The following is a 20,379-nucleotide window of genomic DNA, read 5'->3' as shown; positions in this document are numbered from 1 at the left end:
CAATATTCTTCTAATAATACCAGCAGTATCACGATACAGGTCAAAATTCTCAATGTTATTGGTGTGTCTTTACTTTTACTGCAGCCATTGCTGCAGTCATTTTCCAAATTCTCTGACCACCACAATAGTGGTCAGAAGTCAGCACAATTCAAATTTCCAGTGAAACAACATTTGTCAATGATCATAATAGTATCCGGATATAGGTCGTAGTGGTCAGAACAGCGATATTTTGGATATCGGTATTATTTGTAATTGACTTGAGGAGCACTTTTATTTTTAGTTACCGTACTGTTCTGAATATAAGACGTTGCTGATTATAAGTCGACCCCTTCTTTTTCAAGACTCAAGTTTAAAAAAAGACTTTTTGAACACCAAATTGATTTTTATCCATAAAATAATTACAGTACATCTGAAACAAATGATTATAACAATAGATTTGAGAGAAAAAGCACGTTATTTTGTCTCATTCAAATCTTAATATCTGAAGATTTAAAATATGTAAACTAAAGTTTAAACCCTAACCCTAACCCCTAACCGTAACCCTAAACCCTAACCCTAACCCTAACTGGCCTTGCCGTGGCAGGGAGGCTTGTGTGTTCCAATGATCCGGAGAGCGTTACCGTCTGGAGCTTGCTCCAGGTAGGGTCTCCCTTGGCGGGACGGTCTTCGGGGAGGTTCCAGACTAACAAGGTCCCAACGGTGTGTCGGTATGGCAGCCCCATCATCCGACTATCCTACAGAGGGCCAACAACCCACTCAGGAGAAATTTATTGTTACGAAACCGACCAGAAGAAACCAGACTGCCCAAACCAAGACAGGACATAGGAACGCCCCCGACCAACGAGTACGGATTGACCTACGCCTGAAGGCGCGCATTGCAACATGGAACGTCCGAACGCTTCTTCGGGCTGGAGCTCCTTTACTGCTGTCCTTGGAGCTCTCCCGCTACAAAATCACCATGGCGGGTCTGTGTGAATCAAGATGGCAGGGCAGTGGCGAAATTACAGCAGGAGAACACAGCTTCATATGGAGTGGCCCTGAAATCCGGACGGGCCTCCATGGAGTTGCGCAAGCCATGTCCAAACATACACGGCAATCACTTATCAGCTGGATCCCAATTAACGATCGACTCCTGTCTGCACGGTTCCTCCACCGACATGGCAAGATGACAGTCATCGTTGCTTATGCCCCCACAGAAATCGCAGAGGATACAGTGAAGGGCACCTTCTTCGACCAACTCCATCAGGTCGTTAGCCAAACCCCACCACATGACATCGTCATCATCCTCACTGACGCCAATGCAACCTTCTCTTCTTCCTCCAGAGAAGGACCATCTCACCAAACCCCCACACAACCCATTGGCACCACCTTTGTCGATAACACCACAAATGATAACGGCAAACGTCTGCTTCTCCTCTGTCATTCAAATAACCTCTGTATCACCGACACATGGTTCCCCCCCAAGCAGATCCATCACTGGACCTGGTATAGCCCTGATGGAAGAACCCGGAAGGCGATAAACCATATCATCATCTCCCGCCGCTGGCAATCCTCCGTCACCAACTGCAGGGTCTTCAGAGGTGCACAGTTGAGCAACACTGACCACCGCCTGTTGGTTGCCCAGCTAAGACTTAAAATAGGGCCAGACCCATCTATCAGGCCACAACCACGCTTAATGTCTTCCAGACTCTGCGACCCCACCACTGCCTCCGCATATAGCCGCTCCATCACCAACGCCTTCACCGCTCTGGCCGTTGATGACATCGCAGACTGGGAGACTTTCAAATCAAAGGTCAACCAGTCTGCCCAGGATGTATTGGGAAGATCAAGATCTCTTCCCAAACAACCATGGATCTCACAGCTGACCCTCGACATCATTGACCGCCGCCGTGCTGCTCGCCTGCGCGGTGATATCACAGAGTACCGGAGGCTCAATGCAGCACGGAATGCGGCAATTGCAACTGACAGGGAGAGATACTGGGGAGAAGAGGCCGAACGCATGGAATCAGCAGCACAGCGCAACGACCTTAGACAGGTCTTTCAAATGCTGCGCCAAGATCGCATCGGACCACACATCAAGACCGCCCTCATGAAGGATGCCAGTGGAAATCGCATCACCACTGAAATAGACTGCCTTGAACTCTGGAAAGAGCACTTCAGCAACCTCCTTCATCACCCTCCAGTTCCCACCGACCCCCGTCTTGTCACTGCTGCCAACTCTACCACCCCCAACCCCAACTGCAAAACTGACCCAGTCACAATCGACGAGGTCAGAGCAGCAATAAAATCACTAAAAAATCACAAGGCCCCTGGAATCTGTGCCATCACTGCAGAGCTGCTCAAAGAAGGCGGTGACTCCATGGCCCAGTGGCTCACCCACATGTAACCATGTGTGGGTGGCAGAACAGCCCCCCACAGACTGGACCCGAGGCATCATCCTACCATTCTGGAAGCGGAAAGGCGACAAGCAACTCTGCAACAACTACAGAGGCATCTCACTGCTCTCCATACCCGCAAAACTGTTCACCCGGATCCTTCTCACTCGCGCCCTTCCCGCCATTCGAAGCCATCGCTGCCCCCAACAAGCTGGCTTCATGCCCAACCTCAGCAGTTCTTCCCATCCTCCTGTATGGTGCAGAATCCTGGCCATTAAACAAGACCCAGGCCAAGAGGATCGACGGCTTTGACAGCAGGTCACTCGGAACCATCTTGAACATCAGCTGGCACCTCCATGTTTCCAACTCAGACCTCTGAAAACATAGCCTTCAGCCCCCTGCATCCCGACTGGCAGCTCAGAGGCGCATCCGTTGGCTTGGTCATCTCCTCCGATTACCCCCGGAACACCCAACTCGTGCCATCTTCTCATTTGATCCAGCGACAGCCGGCTGGAAAAGGCCACGCGGCAGACCCCACCCCAGATGGCTTGATGTCATCAGAGAGGATCTCAAACACCAGGGCCTTACCCTGGAGGATGCAGCGGACCTGGCCCATGACCGTGGTCATTGGCGGGCCCTGGTGAAGCTGATCGGCTCTACGCACTGCGACGACCCAGCCGAATGAGACTGGGCCTCCGCGTCGCAAGAGCATTTATTATTATTATTATTAAACTAAAGTGCAATCACATTTGTAATTGAATGGCTTCTGGTTTTTTAAATGTAAATGACATCATAGCTTCTCCTCAGTTGCCGATTAACCTGGCCGATCTTTGACCCACTTTTCTCCAGATTGTCACTCCCTTTCTCCATTTTCTGTTATTATTTTCTTCTCTTTTCCTTCTTACCGCTATTTTTATTTTTATTCTTATTCTTCGTGGGAGGGGTTCACTATGGCCTGGGGCATCGTGAATGGGTATAATGTCTAGACCCCGAATATAAGATGACCCCCACTTTTTCAGTCTTATTTCAATGCAAAAAACAGCGTCTTATATTCGGGCCAATATGACCAGCAAATAACAATATAACAATAATAATGATCAAATTCGAAGACCGGCGGCCCGGTAGTCCAGTGGTTAGCACGTCGGCTTCACAGTGCAGAGGTACCGGGTTCGATTCCAGCTCCGGCCTCCCTGTGTGGAGTTTGCATGTTCTCCCCGGGCCTGCGTGGGTTTTCTCCGGGTGCTCCGGTTTCCTCCCACATTCCAAAGACATGCGTGGCAGGCTGATTGGACACTCTAAATTGTCCCTAGGTGTGAGTGTGAGTGTGAATGGTTGTTCGTTTCTGTGTGCCCTGCAATTGGCTGGCAACCGATTTGGGGTGTCCCCCGTCTACTGCCCGAAGACAGCTGGGATAGGCTCCAGCACCCCCCGCGACCCTAGTGAGGATCAAGCGGCTCGGAAGATGAATGAAATGAAAATTCGAAGACCACAGATACAGGTCAAAATCGTCTTGCTAGCGTGATACGATTAATACTGGCAGGTTTCATGTTTCACTTTAAATGTATATTTTTGGGCAGCACGGTGATCGACTGATATGCAGTATTTCGATTCCAGGCTTGGCATTCTTGTGTGGAGTCAATAGCGAGTGATTTGTGCATGTAAAAGTGATCGAGGCGGTGGTAAAAGGCTCAAAGATGAGCTCCACCTCAGCGTCCTGCGGGAGTGGTGACAGACATGTTCCTTTCCTCTGCCTGTCCTTCAACGCAGCACTTCATTCATCTAATCCTCAACACCTCCCCCTGCTGCTGACGTGCTAAGTGTACCTGGTAACACTCTGCGTTGACAAAGCGATTCTATCTTTGGCATGCTCGTGTGTCAAGTGCGATACCTGCCCGTACTCACATTTTACATGATTGAAAGCGATTGATAATAATAGTAATTTTGTCTGTTATGTCTTAATGGTGTTTGAAATGAGTGACTGTCCAATGTTCCTATGTTCCTATGTTTTGAACATGTTAAAAATTTCATGATGACAAGAAAAAGTGCTTGCAATGATTTCCAACTTTTTTGCGAATGTCTGGCAAATGCTTTTGCAGCTTGAGCAAACCCTGATGAAAACTTGACTTTTAATGTTATTATTTAATATAAACCACAGTGTTGGCAATTAGGTGTTCAAATAACTCAAATTTTAATTTTACTTTAACGTTGGTCTTCCGCAGGAGAAACTGTCTTGAAGGTCAAGCCCCCAGCCCCCCGTCCCCCCCTCCCCTGTCCCCCTCTCCTCCCCGCTACATACATTGGGATACAATACAGTGGGATAGGTTCCCTGCAACCCTGTTTCGGACAAGTGGTGTTGAAAATGGATGGATGAATGGATAACTTCTGCCGATGTTTTTTCTTTCTTTACATACATCCATTCATTCCATTTTCTAATCCACTTATCATCACGAGGGTTGCAGGAGTGTTGGAGCCTATCCAAGCTGCCAGAGTGTCCCATTCAGTAGGCATGGGACACTCTGAACTGGTTGCCAGCCAATCGCAGACGAACAACCATCCGGGCTCACACTCACACCTCAGGACAATTAGAGTGTTGCATCAGTCTGCCATGCATGTTTTGGGAATGTGGGAGGAAATCGGAGTCCACGGAGGAAACCCACACTAAAATAGAAATATCTCAAAGGAAATGATATCAGAACTAAAGTTTGCGTTTCTAAAAGTAATTATAGTTATAGCAAACAATGTGGCAGTCACAGCCTCAAAGCTGCTGTGTGTATTGTAGCGTACACAGACCACTCTCACAGAGTGTCAAAATGTGTCATCCATATATATAGTTTTGCCTTGCGCGGTCACAGTGAGCTGCAAGGGGACCCCCAAAATAAGAGCCGATTTTTTTCTGATCCTGACCTGGTTTGCCAAGAGTTTCTCCGGTGTCCAACGAGGAACTGGGAACTTGTCGGTGATGTGGTGCCATCGGTTTAAGTGGTCTGCATAATTGTGGTGCTGCCGTTGTATGGCTTCGTAGTGCGACATTCTTTGCTAATTACGGAGGTTTTATCAAGCTTTCCGTCTTTCTCTTTGAAGCCGTAGTATTTCCAAACATAAGATCTGAATGTTGCGGAAGCATTAAATACAGTAGTTTCCTCGCTGCTGTTTGCGCGAACTTAGCTAGTTGTGTTCTCACTGTTCTGGACTGTATGTGACGCACGGCTACCGTCCGTATTCAACACAAAACGCAAAACAATGATGGTGCATTTATTGCGCCTAGGAAAGGGCAGATAGGTGACGTTTAACATGAATAAAACGGTCGTCAATCGCGTCGTACCCAGTGAATGAGCCGATGAACTCGTATCGCGCATGTGCGCATCGATGTATCGATTAATATCGATTATTTTCCACACCCTTACCACATACGCCTGGAACAACATCTTTCTTCTGACGTATTCCTGCAGCAAACCCATGTGGTCTATAAATATCTTCCAAAAATACATTGGATTTAAAAATAAAATAATTCTAGACACCCGTTTTCAAATGCCAAGTTTTGTTTGCTCTAAGGTTTGACAAGAAAAATGTCAGAAAAAGCCTACTGCAACAGCTGGACTTTATTTGGGGTTAATCAGAGGCACTTGAAATGGTTGAAAGTGTGTGCTAACTCCCATTTAAGATGATTTTGAACGTGAGTCTAAATTTGACGTAATGTGCCATATAACCAGTCGCAAGAAGACGCACACATTATATCAGTTCATCAAAGTTCAATCATATCGAGGATTCCCCACACAAAAGAGGAAGGAGGCATTAAATTTGTTGTTGCTGTTGTGCTCTCATCGGCAATCCCCCAAAGGCCAAGCCCCATCCTCATCATTTCAGTTCCATATGTCACCTGAGGTGACACGAGCCCATTATCGAGATCTCTCTGTGTTGGCACGAGGTCACCAAACCGACGTGACCACATTAACAAGCTTTGCCGCTCATGATAACCATTGTTTTTGTCACATGCGCTTGGCACCAAAGAGGATTTCGGCCATGCCGCTTGGATGACCTCAGCTTGCCCTGTGGGTCACCCTCAGAAGAACTTAAACAGTGTATTTTCATCCCCGGTGTGAACTCTTGTTTCTGGGAAATGTGGAATGAGATTAGAGAAAAAGCAGCTTGCTTTCATGGTAATCCTTCTAAGGCCAAGAATTGTCTTTGCCGTTGGTGGGGCTCCAATGCCGATAGGACAGCACAGCATGGTTCGCTCGTGGCTAGCGCGACCACCTACATTTCTGAAATTCAAATCCATAGAAGCCCTACAGCAGCGACCTGAAGTCCAAAACTGGGCCTTGATGACACCGATGGGGAAACATGATATTCACACTGCCAATCGTCCAGTGTTAAAATTTCAGGACGGTATTGAAAATTGTAGTTTGGTGTTGCATTTACAATATTTAGTCATAAAATAGTTTGTAGAGTGTACCTTTGTTGTCAAAATTGGCGTCTTTTTGAAATGGAGACACGCACATACGGTACTTGATGATTGAAGTTCACTGACTAGAGTCGAGACAATTTTCTTTCTCTCTCCTAAGCTAGAATCAAACTTCCCTTAGGTCGGCAAAACTCACTGATGAAAAAGATGGGGGGTTTTTTGACTCATAACTTGGTTGCTGGCTAAGTTTTCTGTTTCATATGGTTTAAAACAGATAACATTAATTCACTGTCCCTGTATTTCAGACTTGTCTTGAGTATTTGTATTTCACAAAAAGAATCACTATTACTCGGCAGTATTAAATTTCGGATTTCTTAAATGAGAAATATCTGACAGATATTGTCAAATTAATGAACAGATAATTTTTCAATGGACAGTTTTGTTATTGTGACAATAGCATGATATTGCAATAACTATCATGACATTAATACCGTGATTAATCCAAAACATGAGCTTTCAATCTGGTTGCATTCCAACCGATAATAATTACATATTTTTAGGATGAAAACCAAAGATTTTATCTCAGGCCATGATAGAATAGTTAGACATTTTTTTAGACATGGACAAACTAAGTTGCCAAACCATGTCGTATAGAATGTGGATAGATCAATACAGTTCTGGTTGAAGTGTTGTCATTGGAAGCAATCCCAACGTGTAGTGAGTGGCTCTGAGCTGTATAGCGAGGATGTATGAGCCATCTGATTGGACAATGGCTTTGAGGCGATTCCGGGACACCACTGCCCAAACCTCAGGTGTTCATTTTTCAGGCAGCTCAATGTTGTAACGTTCCAATGTCACCCCTAGAGGACGCTGGTGTGTTTCACTGCACAAATGCCGACGGGCCGCCACACATGAAATAAATGCCCAAGTTTTTTAAGAATGTTCTAATCTTCACATATTGATAAATATGATGCTATACTATTTTACCATGCAAAATCACGAAAAGCATACAATAATAAAATCATGATCAAATGATAAAGAATAGAATCGCTGTTGTGGGTCAACATAATCTGTCCAAATTTGGTCAATTCACTTAAAAAAAAAAATCAATCCGATTTGTCAGTCCTCTGTGGGTTTGTTATGTTTTATTTAGTTTTATTTATTATTAGTATTAATTTTAACAAATTATTGACCAATGTAAAACTGTTGAAAATGGCTTGTTCTCGATGCTGATGCAATGTTAATGACCCAGTGTTATTCTTATCATTATTATTACTACTATTTGTATTATTATTATTATTGTTGAAGTTGTTTTTGTCATTATTCTTTGTTTCATAAATTGAAGGAAATGTGAGCATTCCACCCGAATGGGGACAACAGGCGGGGGCATCCACCTGAAGGGGTTAATTCTCTAAGAAAGAAATAATATATAATTAATACATATTACAGCTTTTAAATAACTTCACCAATTAGAAAAACAACATCATTTACGTTCATAAAAATGTGTTACTACCTTCAAATGTTGTATTTACCTTAAACTGTGATTCTGTGTTATTTAAGTTAAAAAACTGAATTCAATTTTTTGTCATTAATTCATAATCATGTCATACCGGAGTTCTACATTTTTTGTGACAGGAATTAGTATTTTGTGGCCACAAATTAGCATCCTGTATGCTCTTTCTATATATTGTGGCCACATCGTGAGGTTCCTTCCCCACAAGTCTGTTTTTTTGTAGGTGACAGAAAGATGGTGTTTTTCCTGAAGATAGCGATTTCAAACCTAAAACAACGGCTAAGATTACGTACGATGAGATACGACTTGTATTTGAAGATATGTTCGCCCTGCATCAATGTCAATTCCTCTCAACACTCCTTTCGTTCTCCTCCTCCTCCTCTCCTTGTTCGTCTTCTTGAAGCAAAAAGCTAAAAATAGCTCAGGCTCTGTTCACTTTCAAGCTGCAGGGACCGCGTGCACTGTGCGCTTGATGCTGAAGACACCGGGAGGCGTTTTCAACATGTCCCGCTCGCCTCCCCGCAGCTACAAAGATGCAGAAACGCACCCAGAATAGCACTAAAAGAGGCCTTTCATCGATTTGGTCTAAAATTAGCCTTCCAGGGGAAAGCGAGAAGTCTGAAGTCAAACTAAAACACAGACAAAACACAAAATATTGAGTTATTGTTATTATTATAATTATTATTGGCTTCATTGTTATCGCCTTGTCAGCATTCTCAATCATGTCGGAAGGACTAAATGTTGTTCTCTGGTCCACAGATTGTCCAAGTTGTCTTGTAAAGTGCAGATCCTATTACTTGCTGAGTCCATATGTCACCTGCTGATATTGCCTTTGCTCTTATGTACATCAATCTCAACATTTCATAGACAAAAAAAAAGAAAAGCCATCATCCACCATTGAAGCTTCCGTGACTCTTTGGCGGAATTTACACTGCAGGTCAAAGTGCTGAATTCTGATGGGGGGTGGAGGGGGGGGGGGGGTCGCATGGTGGAGGTGTACTGTGCATATATGCAGGTATATATATATATATATATATATATATATATATATATATATACACGGTATACATATGTGCACACACACACACACGGCTCAGTTTGACAGTATTGTAAAAAATCAGTTTCTTGCCATTTTACAATATGAATAATAATGCCAAATTGGATGATATGTATCGCATTTCGGAATTTGTCATGTTGCATCTCCCAATTATTCCACCAAAACAAAATTGGAATTGTTTCACTTCAACCATGAGGCGTAAATTCAGCCGTATGAAAACACGGATGGACGAGAGGGTTGGACAACTGTACAATATTGTGTGAAAGTCACAGCCATTCTTTCGTGAGCACACACATGCATACATATTGCATATTGGTCACCTTGTTTCACCTATGTTTGTGTGTGTGTGTGTGTGTGTGTGTGTGTGTGTGTGTGCGTGTGTGTGTGTGTGTGTGTGTGTGCGTGTTTTCATGCAAGTCAAACAAACCCCCAAACAATCTGAAAATTTCTCATTGAGCTATCCCACAGCAGAATATTGCAAGATTTCTTGAGTGGGATCCAAGGTTTGTTTCAGATTTGTATCGATCACATTGGTGACCACCATCGAATAATTTCATATGAAAACCAATGCATAGATTTCCTAGCGTTTCTCCAACTTTTTCCACGAAGTGAATTTTAAATGCCAATGTAATGACATTAATTTAAAAACAAAAGATTGGAAAATATGCAAGGAATACAAGTTGACTTCACTTAGCTGGGTGTGTTTTCAACACAAAAGTCAATATTGGGCATTGCTGCTACAATGGGTTTGACCTAAATGAAAGAAGAAAAAAACACTTTCATAGAAATGTGCCAGCATGCAGAGGCGAAGATGTTTTTTGTTGTCATCCCATTTAAAACGTACAGTACTGGATATAAATCATGCATCAACACAGCTGCACCCTCTTTTCCTGTTCTCGCAGGAATTTAGTGGGATAACCCACAAAAACGGATTGAAAAGTGACGTGAAAGTGAAAAGTGAACATTCCCACCCATGAAAAAAAAATCATCAGATTCTTGTCAATTTTTCTCTCTGTTGTAAAGTTAAAAATATACTAAAGAGCAAAGTAACACCAAAAAGCCAAACGTTCTGCCTGTAATTCATATCTTCATTTTTGTAAGCTAAAAGGAATCCAAAAAGAATTTATTTGATTCATTATCCACTTTCTAATCTGCTTATGTTGACAAGGATCTTGGGTGAGCTGAAGCCTCTTCCAGCTGTTTTCTGGCAGCAAGCGTGGGACACCCTGAACCGGTTGCAAGCTAATCATAGGGCTCACATAGATGAGGAACCATTTGCGCTTACAATCAAACCTAAGAACAATTTAAAGTTTTCCATTAACTTGATATGCATGTTTTTGGAATGTGGAAAGAAACCGGAGTACCCGGAGAAAACCCACTTAGGCACGTGGAGAACATGCAAACTCCACACAGGAAGGCCGGAGCCGGAATTGAACCCGTACCTCTGCACTGTGAAGTCAACGCGCTAACCAGTTGACCACTGTGTCACCGTTTATTCGTTACAGTTTTTTTTTGTGTATTGATTACTTGGTTGTCTGATTTCTTTTTTTATTTATTTATTTTTTGCCATATTGGAATCTGCATTGGCCTCACAAAAGTCCCAATGAGAACATGCTTGTATACACACTTGAAGTGCTTTTTGATTGATTAACAAAGGGAAATATTGCTATAGAAACAAAAAAATGGTATCTTCCTTTGAGCCACCGGCAACTAGAGTGGGATAACTCATTTTAGTCATTTTGAAGTTCTGTGCAGAAAAGAACAGAAAAAAAGTTTTTCCTCTCCAGTTGTCAGTTGCTCATTTCAGCTGACTTTTCCCTACGTTTGAGGAGCTGCGTGAGAGCAGCGGACGTGGGTGGATGGGCGAGCGGCGCATCGGCAGCGATGGCGTGACACGTGTTGTTATTGTAGCATGTCGGAAGCCTAAAAATAGACACGGGCGCCTCGACGTGGAGAATTCATTGAAAATGCCACATGCTACAAACAGACCAATGCCCGCTACCCCTTAACTCGCCCATCAGTCGACAGCCATCAGACAAATGTTAAAACTGGGACTAAGGAGGGACAGCCAAGGTCTGCTACAGTGATGCTGATTATCACCCCCAGCATGGATGGATGGATGGATCAATGGACGGACGGATGGATGAACAGATGGTTAGGACTGCCTGACTTGGCAGTGTTGCGGCAATGGCAGCTATCCATAACTGGACAGCATCCTGAGAGCTTTCCAGGCATTCATGCTCATCAAACGCCAACTGAAACCCGTGTCTCGTTTTAAATATATCACCCCGAGGTATGCTAGGAAAGGGCTAGCAGGAGCGTAAGAGTGTGTGCCTTCGGCACTCACGATTAAATGTTAGCTTAATTATGGCAATATCTGCATCACAAGTCTCTGGTGAAAGTGTGCTGTATTTGCATTCAGTCTATATTTATAAATACATCTTAAATCGTTTTTTTTTTAAATCTCTGCAGTGAGCTTCTTGAAGCTTGCAGTCATGCTTCTAGGGATGAATAGGATGTCATGCAAGACTAGAAAAGATTATTTTACATCCATTCTTCTCAAAAGTTGCTATGGTAACCACAGCGTCCTAAACAGCTCAGTAACATCCGCGACCTCAAAGTGATTTTTACGGCAACCTGGCGAAGGCTTCTAGGTGGAAGGTCAGGGTATAGTGGTGGGTGTGCGTGTTTTCTGTGTGGAAAAAATAAAAAATAAAGCTGGGCATACACTGAGACGTTTGGGAATTTTAAAGAAAAATCTTCAAAGAAACATTTGTTTGTCAAACATCATTGTAAGTGCGACACGAAGTAGTACAGTGTACCATTTTTTAACCTTTTAGGGCCACCATACTTTTGATTATTGCAGTTGACCTTACCTCATCTTAACCTCACATCATCTAAACATCATAGTGGGCTACTGCGATGACTGACAGGGACTCGTAAATCATTCATCACAGCTCACGAGTACTACCTCTGCAATGACTAATAACGAATTAAAAGGGTGGAAAAGTTGACTCAAAATTCGTTGAGGAATTGCAGAACGTGGAACTGCATTGCAATCTATCCATGCATCTACTTTGCAAACAAACACAGTGCAGCTCAGCCTCTGCTTTGGGGGCGTCATGGCCAACAATTAATTTGTTTTTTTTTTTTCGAACTTGCCAAATCCATTGAAACAGCTCCACTTTGCTCGGTCCCAAGAATAATTATTGATGTTGCACTTTCTCAAAACTCTGTTTGTTTGAAGATCCTATATTGACTGGAGAATTGACTACTAACAGTTTTGTATTTTATGTCAATGTAAAGCCTGTTCATTGATGTTTATGGCAACCTCAGACGAACCGTTGTAGCACAAGCCCTGAATTGACCATAGCTCCAGGACTAACAATGTCGCAATTCAAAATGTGGTCATTTTGAAATCAGAAGAGAACACACGTATTTCGCAGTGTGTGCCCAGCTTGAGTGTTTCTATGTTTGGCCTGTAGGGGGCAACTTACCCGCCAAATATATATTATGCATCTTCAGAGGGTTCCGAGTTTGAGTTCCAATCCTACAGTGGTGGTGTAACCCCAATCTGTCCGTATTTTGGAACGCGACTGTCGCTAACCTGCGCGACAGCATTATGAAAGTTTCTTTATAGAATCTCAAATTTGCCTCATAAGTAGACCATAACCACATCAGCATTTTTTTTTATCCTTGAGCAAAACATATGAAGTGATCGCCACACGTTTACTAATAATCAGTGTTTCTGGTGTGCATGGTATTTTTGTTATCTGATAAATATTCAATCTACAGTTCCAAATGATGTATGCAGCACAGTTGCGTGATGTTGTCACAGTTTTGTATGGTATTGATGTACAACCTGCCACTAAATTTGAGTCAATATTTGTATGACTGATAGTTTTAAGCCATAAATGTAACACAGTTCAATGAAAAACCGCAAGTACCAGGGTCAACGAGTGTGGCTTCTTGTGCCTCATGATTCTTTGTGCCACTAATTATTTGCATGCTGTTCTTAAACATTAAAAAGTCTCTGCCCGGACCATCGTAAAAGTTGGACCCTCTGGACTGACTAACAGTCCCTAACTACAGGCTACGTGAATCAATGTTGTGCATGGAAAAAAAACAAAAAACAACCAAACAAAACCAGAGAAGAAACATTCAAGTTGTCCTCAAAGCTCCGCAGTATAAGACCAGTTTGGGTGAATGGCGGGGAAAGCATCTTGAAGAGAGCTTGCATCGTAGTAACATGTCGCGTAAGAGCAAAACAGTGAGGCATCAAGGCCATTCTCAGTCACTCATCAGATACTGACTACTAAAATGTCCCACCACAAGCGTCTGTGGCGCCGACAGCTGTCATTCATCCTTGCAAAAACTAGCAGTGAGAAACAAACCTGGGAACGGACCCGCTGTATGGTCACGTTTTTTTTCTCTCTCTTTCTATGGTGATGCCTAAGTATTTTGCGCCTAAAGCAAAGCAGTGCACCCTGGTAAGTGAGGGATCAAGTGACTTCAGTGTGTTGTCTTAACTTCAAAAAGCTTTTTTTTTCCCCTCAATGGTTATTTTTGGTTGGCATTAGTGTGACATTTCAGTTTTTCTTCCACTCAGGAAACTCCATGCAAATGCAAACAAATCTGGCTCTGTCTGACAGTGCTCAGGGAGGAGTGAAGCGTGGCGTGAAAAGCATCTCATTCCTGCATTCTTTTGCCTTTGTATTACTTTTTTCCCCCAGTGATCTCTACGGTAGACTACACATCTGTGAGCATCTTGGTGATGTTGACGTAGTTTGTGTTGGCCAGCGTGCAGTTGGCAGTCTTGAGGTTCTCCCGGCGGAAGTCCTCATTGCTGTTGTTGACCGCCTCCTGGATCTCCATGTAGTCCGACTTGCTGATGGTCGATCCGCTGCGACTCTTTTTCAGCTCCTCGCCCGACTCGCTCTTGGGGGCGTTGACCTGGAGGTACTGCGCCTGCTCCTCCCCTTCCGTCTCGCGGTGGTAGAAGTAGTTGAAGTTGGACACGATGACAGGCACGGGCAAGGCAATGGTCAGCACGCCGGCGATGGCACACAGGGAGCCCACAATCTTGCCCCCGATGGTGGTGGGTACCATGTCACCATAGCCCACCGTGGTCATGGAGACCACGGCCCACCAGAAGGCGTCCGGGATGCTCTCGAACTGGGACTGACGCTCGTCGGCCTCTGCGAAGTATACCGCGCTAGAGAAGAGGATGACACCGATGAAAAGGAAGAAGATGAGCAGTCCCAGCTCTCTCATGCTGGCCTTCAGGGTCTGGCCCAGGATCTGGAGCCCCTTGGAGTGGCGTGAGAGCTTGAAAATTCGAAACACCCGCACCAGTCGGATCACCCTGAGGATTGCTAAAGACATGGCCTGCTGTCCGGCTTGACCGTCATCCGGACTGTCTGCCAGCTCTGTGCCCAGCGTGATGAAATACGGGATGATGGCCACAATGTCAATGATGTTCATGAGGTTGCCAAAGAAGCCCGCTTTGCTGGGGCAGGCGAAGAAGCGCACTAGAAACTCAAAGGAGAACCAGATGATGCACAGCGTCTCCAGGATGAAGAAGGGGTCGGTGAAGTAGGTGGAGGTGTACCTGATGACTGTGGTGTTGGTCTCGGGGTAAAAGATCTCATTGTGGGACTTGTGCATGTCGTCCTCGTCGTTGCGGAAGATGGGGAGGGTCTCCAGACAGAAACTGACAATGGAGATGAGGATGACCATGACGGAGATAATGGCGATAATCCGAGCTGGACCTGAGCTCTCCGGGTACTCAAACAGAAGCCACACTTGTCTCTGAAACTCGTTGTCGGGGAGAGGGCGCTCCTCCTCCTTGATGAAGCCCTCGTCCTCGCGGAAAATCTCAATGGCTTCGTCACCCAGCTCGTAGAAGCGGATCTCCTCGGAGAATATGTCCAGCGTAACGTTCACCGGCCTCCTTAGCCGCCCGCCCGACTGGTAGTAGTACAATATGGCATCAAAGCTGGGTCTGTTCCTGTCAAAAAAGTACTCGTTACGCAACGGGTCAAAGTAGCGCATTCTCTTTTTGGGGTCCCCCAGAAGTGTTTCGGGGAACTGCGAGAGGGTCTTGAGTTGGGTCTCGAAGCGCAGTCCGGAGATGTTGATCACCACCCGCTCGCAGCACTCGTGGTCCGCCTCCGGGTCGTAGTCCAGCGGGTGGCCCGGGTGTGCCGCCGCCTCGTCGGACGGATCACCCGTGGCGACCGTCATCGTGGCGGGAAATGGCGGCTGGCCGAGGACTGCACCTTTCGCGGGGGGTGCGGTCGTGCGTCCGGGTGTGGAGAACCCTCCAGGCGTTTCTCAGGGCTGGACTGCATGTAGGACAGTCACACAAGTAAGTCAAATAAACTTGAGACAGGTAACACTTGATACTTCTCCAACTTGCACCTTTATAAAAGAATCACCTCAAACTTGCTCGAGTGCAATTAATACGCCAGCGGGCTGTGTGTCCTGCATGTCAATTGCTTCTATGCAGGCAGAGTCAGTGCAGCAGCTCATAAATTAGGACGCCCGATCTGCTACATTTTGGGCAATTGGGAACTAAAACCACAAGCGCCTGCTTTTTCTCCCCCTTTTTCTTACGGCGAAGCCATGCATGAACACAACAATGCGGCCAGCACCACGAGCCACGCATGCAGCACCCTGCTGACAACACCACTGCAGTCCAACACACACACATGCACACACACACACACACACACACACACACACACACACACACACACACACACACACACACACACACACACACACACAGAAAGGTATTGGCTGCTTCGAATTCAGGTTTGCGCTGAAGAAACAGAAAATAAAATACTTTTTTTTCAAAGTGGAGGATTTAGAACACACTGCACAGCTGTGTTTGAAATATTCAAAAACACACGTGAATAATTGAAGAGCAGAAGGAAGCAGCCATGGGAAGAAAAAAATATTCTCTTCATGGCGTGGGTGATGAATGGGAGGACTGTCACTGTTATTTTAAAAGAGAGGCTTGCATCAACTGCAAAATACATGGACCAGATGTAAATATTCATGCGGAATGTACATACCTGCAGACATCTTAGTGGACTCTGCTGCTGATACTGTCGTTTGGAGACAACCAGTTCTCCTGTCTTGGAATAAAAAATGCTTTTAATCTACAAAATGAAAACAGGTAATCGTCCCTGTAGTGCATCTCCACTGCAGGACTGCTGGGGAATCACCTCGTGTTGACTGCCTCTCCTCCTTCTGCTGCTGCTGCTGCTGCATCCTTGCCGTGTGCCTGGCCGAGGACGGTGCGCAGGCGGGTGTGTCCTTGCGCCCCCCTTCCTCCTCCCCCTTCTTCTCCTCTTCCTCCTCCTCCTCTTCTTCCTCCACGTCTCTTGTGATGATGGCTGAGGGTGATGATGATGATGACGATGATGATGTTGCTGATTATAGGGTTAAAAAACGAAAGGGTTGGACTAAGAGAAGCGGCTATCACGCAGGAGCAAGGAAAAAAAAAGGTAATGAGATCAGCACAAATGATGTGCAAAGGTGAACACTCGGGAGCGTGAACAGCAAGAGGGACGGCTTTTTGTTCATAATTGAGTGCATTACTGTTTTTCTTAACCCCATTGTCCAAACAAAATGCTGAGTTGCCTGAACCCACTGATAGAATCAGTCACTCTTTTTGGACAAAACATCTATTGTTTGAATCCACCAACTTTTGAAGTGAGCCCAAGTACCTGAACTGAAAGTGAAGAACATTCAATATTTAGTGGCATAACCCCTACTTGCAGTAACTGCATCAAGCCTGTGACTAACTGGTTTCACTAGACTGTTGCAGTGTTCAGTTGAGATTATTTTCTAGGCTTTTTCTGCAGCCTCTTTCAGTTCCTGGTTGTTTCTGGGGATTTCTCCCTTTATTTGGTTCAGGTTCGATGACTGACTTGGCCTGTCAGATCTTCAAAACATGCCGCTTCTTTCTTTTTCAGGACATTCCAAATTATTGTAATGGCGATGCTCAATGTTTGTACAATAACGCTGATTAATGTTTTTTAATGGTTTTCTTTTCCCCCATCAAGGCCTCTCTGGTCAATGTACCGTATGTGTACCACATTTAGTCTATATACTGTGTATATTTAAAGATAGATAGATAAGTGCGTGTGTGTGTGTGTGTAAATCATTATCTATCTATCTATCTATCTATCTATCTATCTATCTATCTATCTATCTATCTATCTATCTATCTATCTATCTATCTATCTATCTATCTATCTATCTATCTATCTATCTATCTATCTATCTATCTATCTATCTATCTATCTATCTATCTATCTATCTATCTATCTATCTATCTATCTATCTATCTATCTATCTATCTATCTATCTATCTATCTATCTATCTATCTATCTATCTATCTATCTATCTATCTATCTATCTATCTATCTATCTATCTATCTATCTATCTTTCTTTATTTTTATGTATCTATCTATGTAATTGCAAGCTTCCCTGGCAACAAACCATTGATTAATAATAGATCAAAAGGTGACAAAAATAGAGCTGAAGCTATTTTAAGATGGCAGAACAACATGGATCAATGGCCTCGCATGTACAACATTCAGAGAAGTGGCGACGGAGGCACTGTGGCCGCAGATGACATCGGGAGGATGGCCATGGGTCAGCGGGAATCCCATGACATAGAAGGGGGGCATGGGAGCGAGTCGGCCTGTTTGTTGATTTATGAGGCTTCGCCAAGGTTCGTGCTGGCAGAGTCCATCAAGGCTGAAACATACGCTGATCCCTCTCACTGTCTTCATAATGGCTTTCCCAAGTACCTCGTGACAGGGCAGCCATTAATAATGAGTCAGGGGTGTGCTCGTGTCAGCTACCAGCCGGGCATTCTCACTTTGCGTGAGCTAGCCACATTTAATTCAATGCGAAGGATCTCGCACCAGTCTTGTGCGTGCAGTGCCAATGGTGGTCAACACGACACAAGCTTGTGAACTGTAATGTAATCATGCTTTTAGAGTGTGCAAAATAGGGCAAGTGGGCCATATGAGGCCCACACCGTTCTTTCATCCAAGCCCCAGAGTCCGGATTAAAGTCTGGACGATTCACCAAGTCGATGCGATTTATGTAGCTGATTATCAATTGAACAAAAAAATTTTCATGGACCACCGCACTAAATCGTCCCGAGATATGATTGTGAGTGAGAATGGTTGTTTGTCTATGTGTGTCATGCGATTGGCAGGCAACCAGTCAGGGTGTCCCCCGCTTACTGCCCGAAAACAGCTGGAAGAGTCTCCAGCACGCCCACGGCCCTCATGAGGATTAGCGGATCAGATAATGGAATAGTGGGTGGATGGAAGCCGGATTTTGAACTTGAACTTGTCACTTGCCCCCCTTGGCTTGGCATGTTTCAATGTCTGGTCGAGCTCCCTTGAATGTACCTTCCAGACAAACTGGGAAGCAAACAGATGAATTCAGATTTTAGGGCGGGAACTAAGCCCAACTCCCGATTGATTCATTTATGAACTGATTAGGATGTTTGCCTAAAGACTTACAGTCCACATATGAGGCAAGAGGATTAAGATTAAAATGTTCACTCGTTTGATGTTGTGCTTCTTGATACGTAGGAAGCCTCATGCGTATAATCCTTATCTGGGAATTATTCTCATACTAAAACCATTTTATCCTTATCCAGTGCCTTGCTCTCCCACCTCCACTGTATGTATCTTACCTACCGCAACAGTGATGCACTTCACTTCCTCTCCAAAGCGTCCTCATCGAGGTTTCTTCTTTTTTTTTTTTTTAAGAGGTGTGCAGATGGAGACAAGGCTGGGGGTGGAGAAGAGGAAGTGAGGATGGGGGAGAGTGGAGTCGTGGATCACCAGATGGATGCCCAGCTGGATTAGACAAGACCACTGGTCTACGGCGACTCTGGATTTGGCCTTTGTATAACAATATGCACCAACTTTCTTTCAATACATATTTTATAGTTACTACAGAGTAGTGGTTAAACATGCCCAGGGGCCTACATACTTGTAACACATTATTCAAATGAGAGGCAAAACCCTTTTTTTTTCCATACGCCAATGGGTGATGTTACGACTGAGCCGAGTGAATACTGCCCAGCAACTGACACCAAACACATGGCAGCATGGATTGAGCCAAAGTTGTTCTCCTAAGAGCAAAATTGCCAGAGTGTTTTGAATTTGAATTTGAATTCACTTTACATACAGTATATATCTCTATCTATAGATGTATAGATATAGATATATACTGTATGTAAAGGAAGGGTGGGTGGATATCTATAGATATATAGATATAGATATACTGTAGATATATAGATATACTGTATCAGGGACGTGCGGTCAGGGGAGGCAGGTGAGGCAGTGCCGCACCTCTCAACGCGCATTGCATTGCGCAATCATCACAAACTGGGTTGATACATGCAACTGGCACGTCCTGCTTGCCGTACATCTGCACATCAGCAATATAACATTTGCAGATACATTTATTTGATCTGCTTTTCCTAAGTCTGGCTAATGTTTTTAAACCATTAAAGTTTAATGTTTTTTGTGACATATTTAGATTTGCTGATGGGAAATAAAACCGCAGTGAAAAGGCATAGGTTGCGGCAGATCGTTCTCTGCCGCAATTAAGAGGGCGTACGTGAGCAAACAGGTACGTTGCGCTCTTCTTCTGTGCAGAGGTGCCAGGCGAGTCAAGTGCGATCCTTTTTTAAATTTGCTACGTCGGACAGCCAAAATGGAAGAAAAGGATTATATATCGAAGCTTAAAAACTTCTCAAAACTGGACTTTCAGTCAAAAGTGGACGTGATTAACACAGGTAGACCAACGCCGGAGTGAAAAGGTTTGCTTCAAACTACGGGACAGCCCGGACAACTTTTCAAACGGAGTGGTAAAGCCGAAAAGAACGGTGATGTGGCTGTCCTTCGAAAACCCGTCTTTACTGTTTTCCCTGCCTTTTGTTCTCAATTTGTCTCGATATTGTGATATAAAAAGCGCAA

The 20,379-nt window shown here is 44.4% G+C and overlaps 1 protein-coding gene across 2 annotated transcripts; it reads right to left on the bottom strand.

The window, feature by feature from the left end:
• Nucleotides 1-8,945: 8,945 nt before the first annotated feature.
• On the bottom strand, nt 8,946-17,081 carry LOC127607086 (potassium voltage-gated channel subfamily A member 2). Of its 2 annotated transcripts, XM_052075171.1 has the most exons (3): nt 16,583-17,081; nt 16,430-16,492; nt 8,946-15,694 (listed from the first exon to the last, which is right to left on the bottom strand). In XM_052075171.1, exon 3 carries the CDS (start codon nt 15,591-15,593, stop codon nt 14,097-14,099), a length of 1,497 nt encoding a protein of 498 aa, XP_051931131.1. In that variant the 5' UTR covers nt 15,594-15,694; nt 16,430-16,492; nt 16,583-17,081; the 3' UTR covers nt 8,946-14,096. The 2 variants fall into 2 exon arrangements, with proteins under 2 accessions (XP_051931131.1, XP_051931129.1); XM_052075169.1 differs by having other exon boundaries at nt 16,430-17,081.
• Between the last annotated feature and the right edge of the window lie 3,298 nt (nt 17,082-20,379).

The sequence above is a fragment of the Hippocampus zosterae genome, chromosome 9 (genome assembly GCF_025434085.1).
Source record: "Hippocampus zosterae strain Florida chromosome 9, ASM2543408v3, whole genome shotgun sequence".
Classification (NCBI taxonomy): Eukaryota; Metazoa; Chordata; class Actinopteri; order Syngnathiformes; family Syngnathidae; genus Hippocampus; species Hippocampus zosterae.
This window is presented reverse-complemented; position numbering and strand designations above follow the sequence as displayed.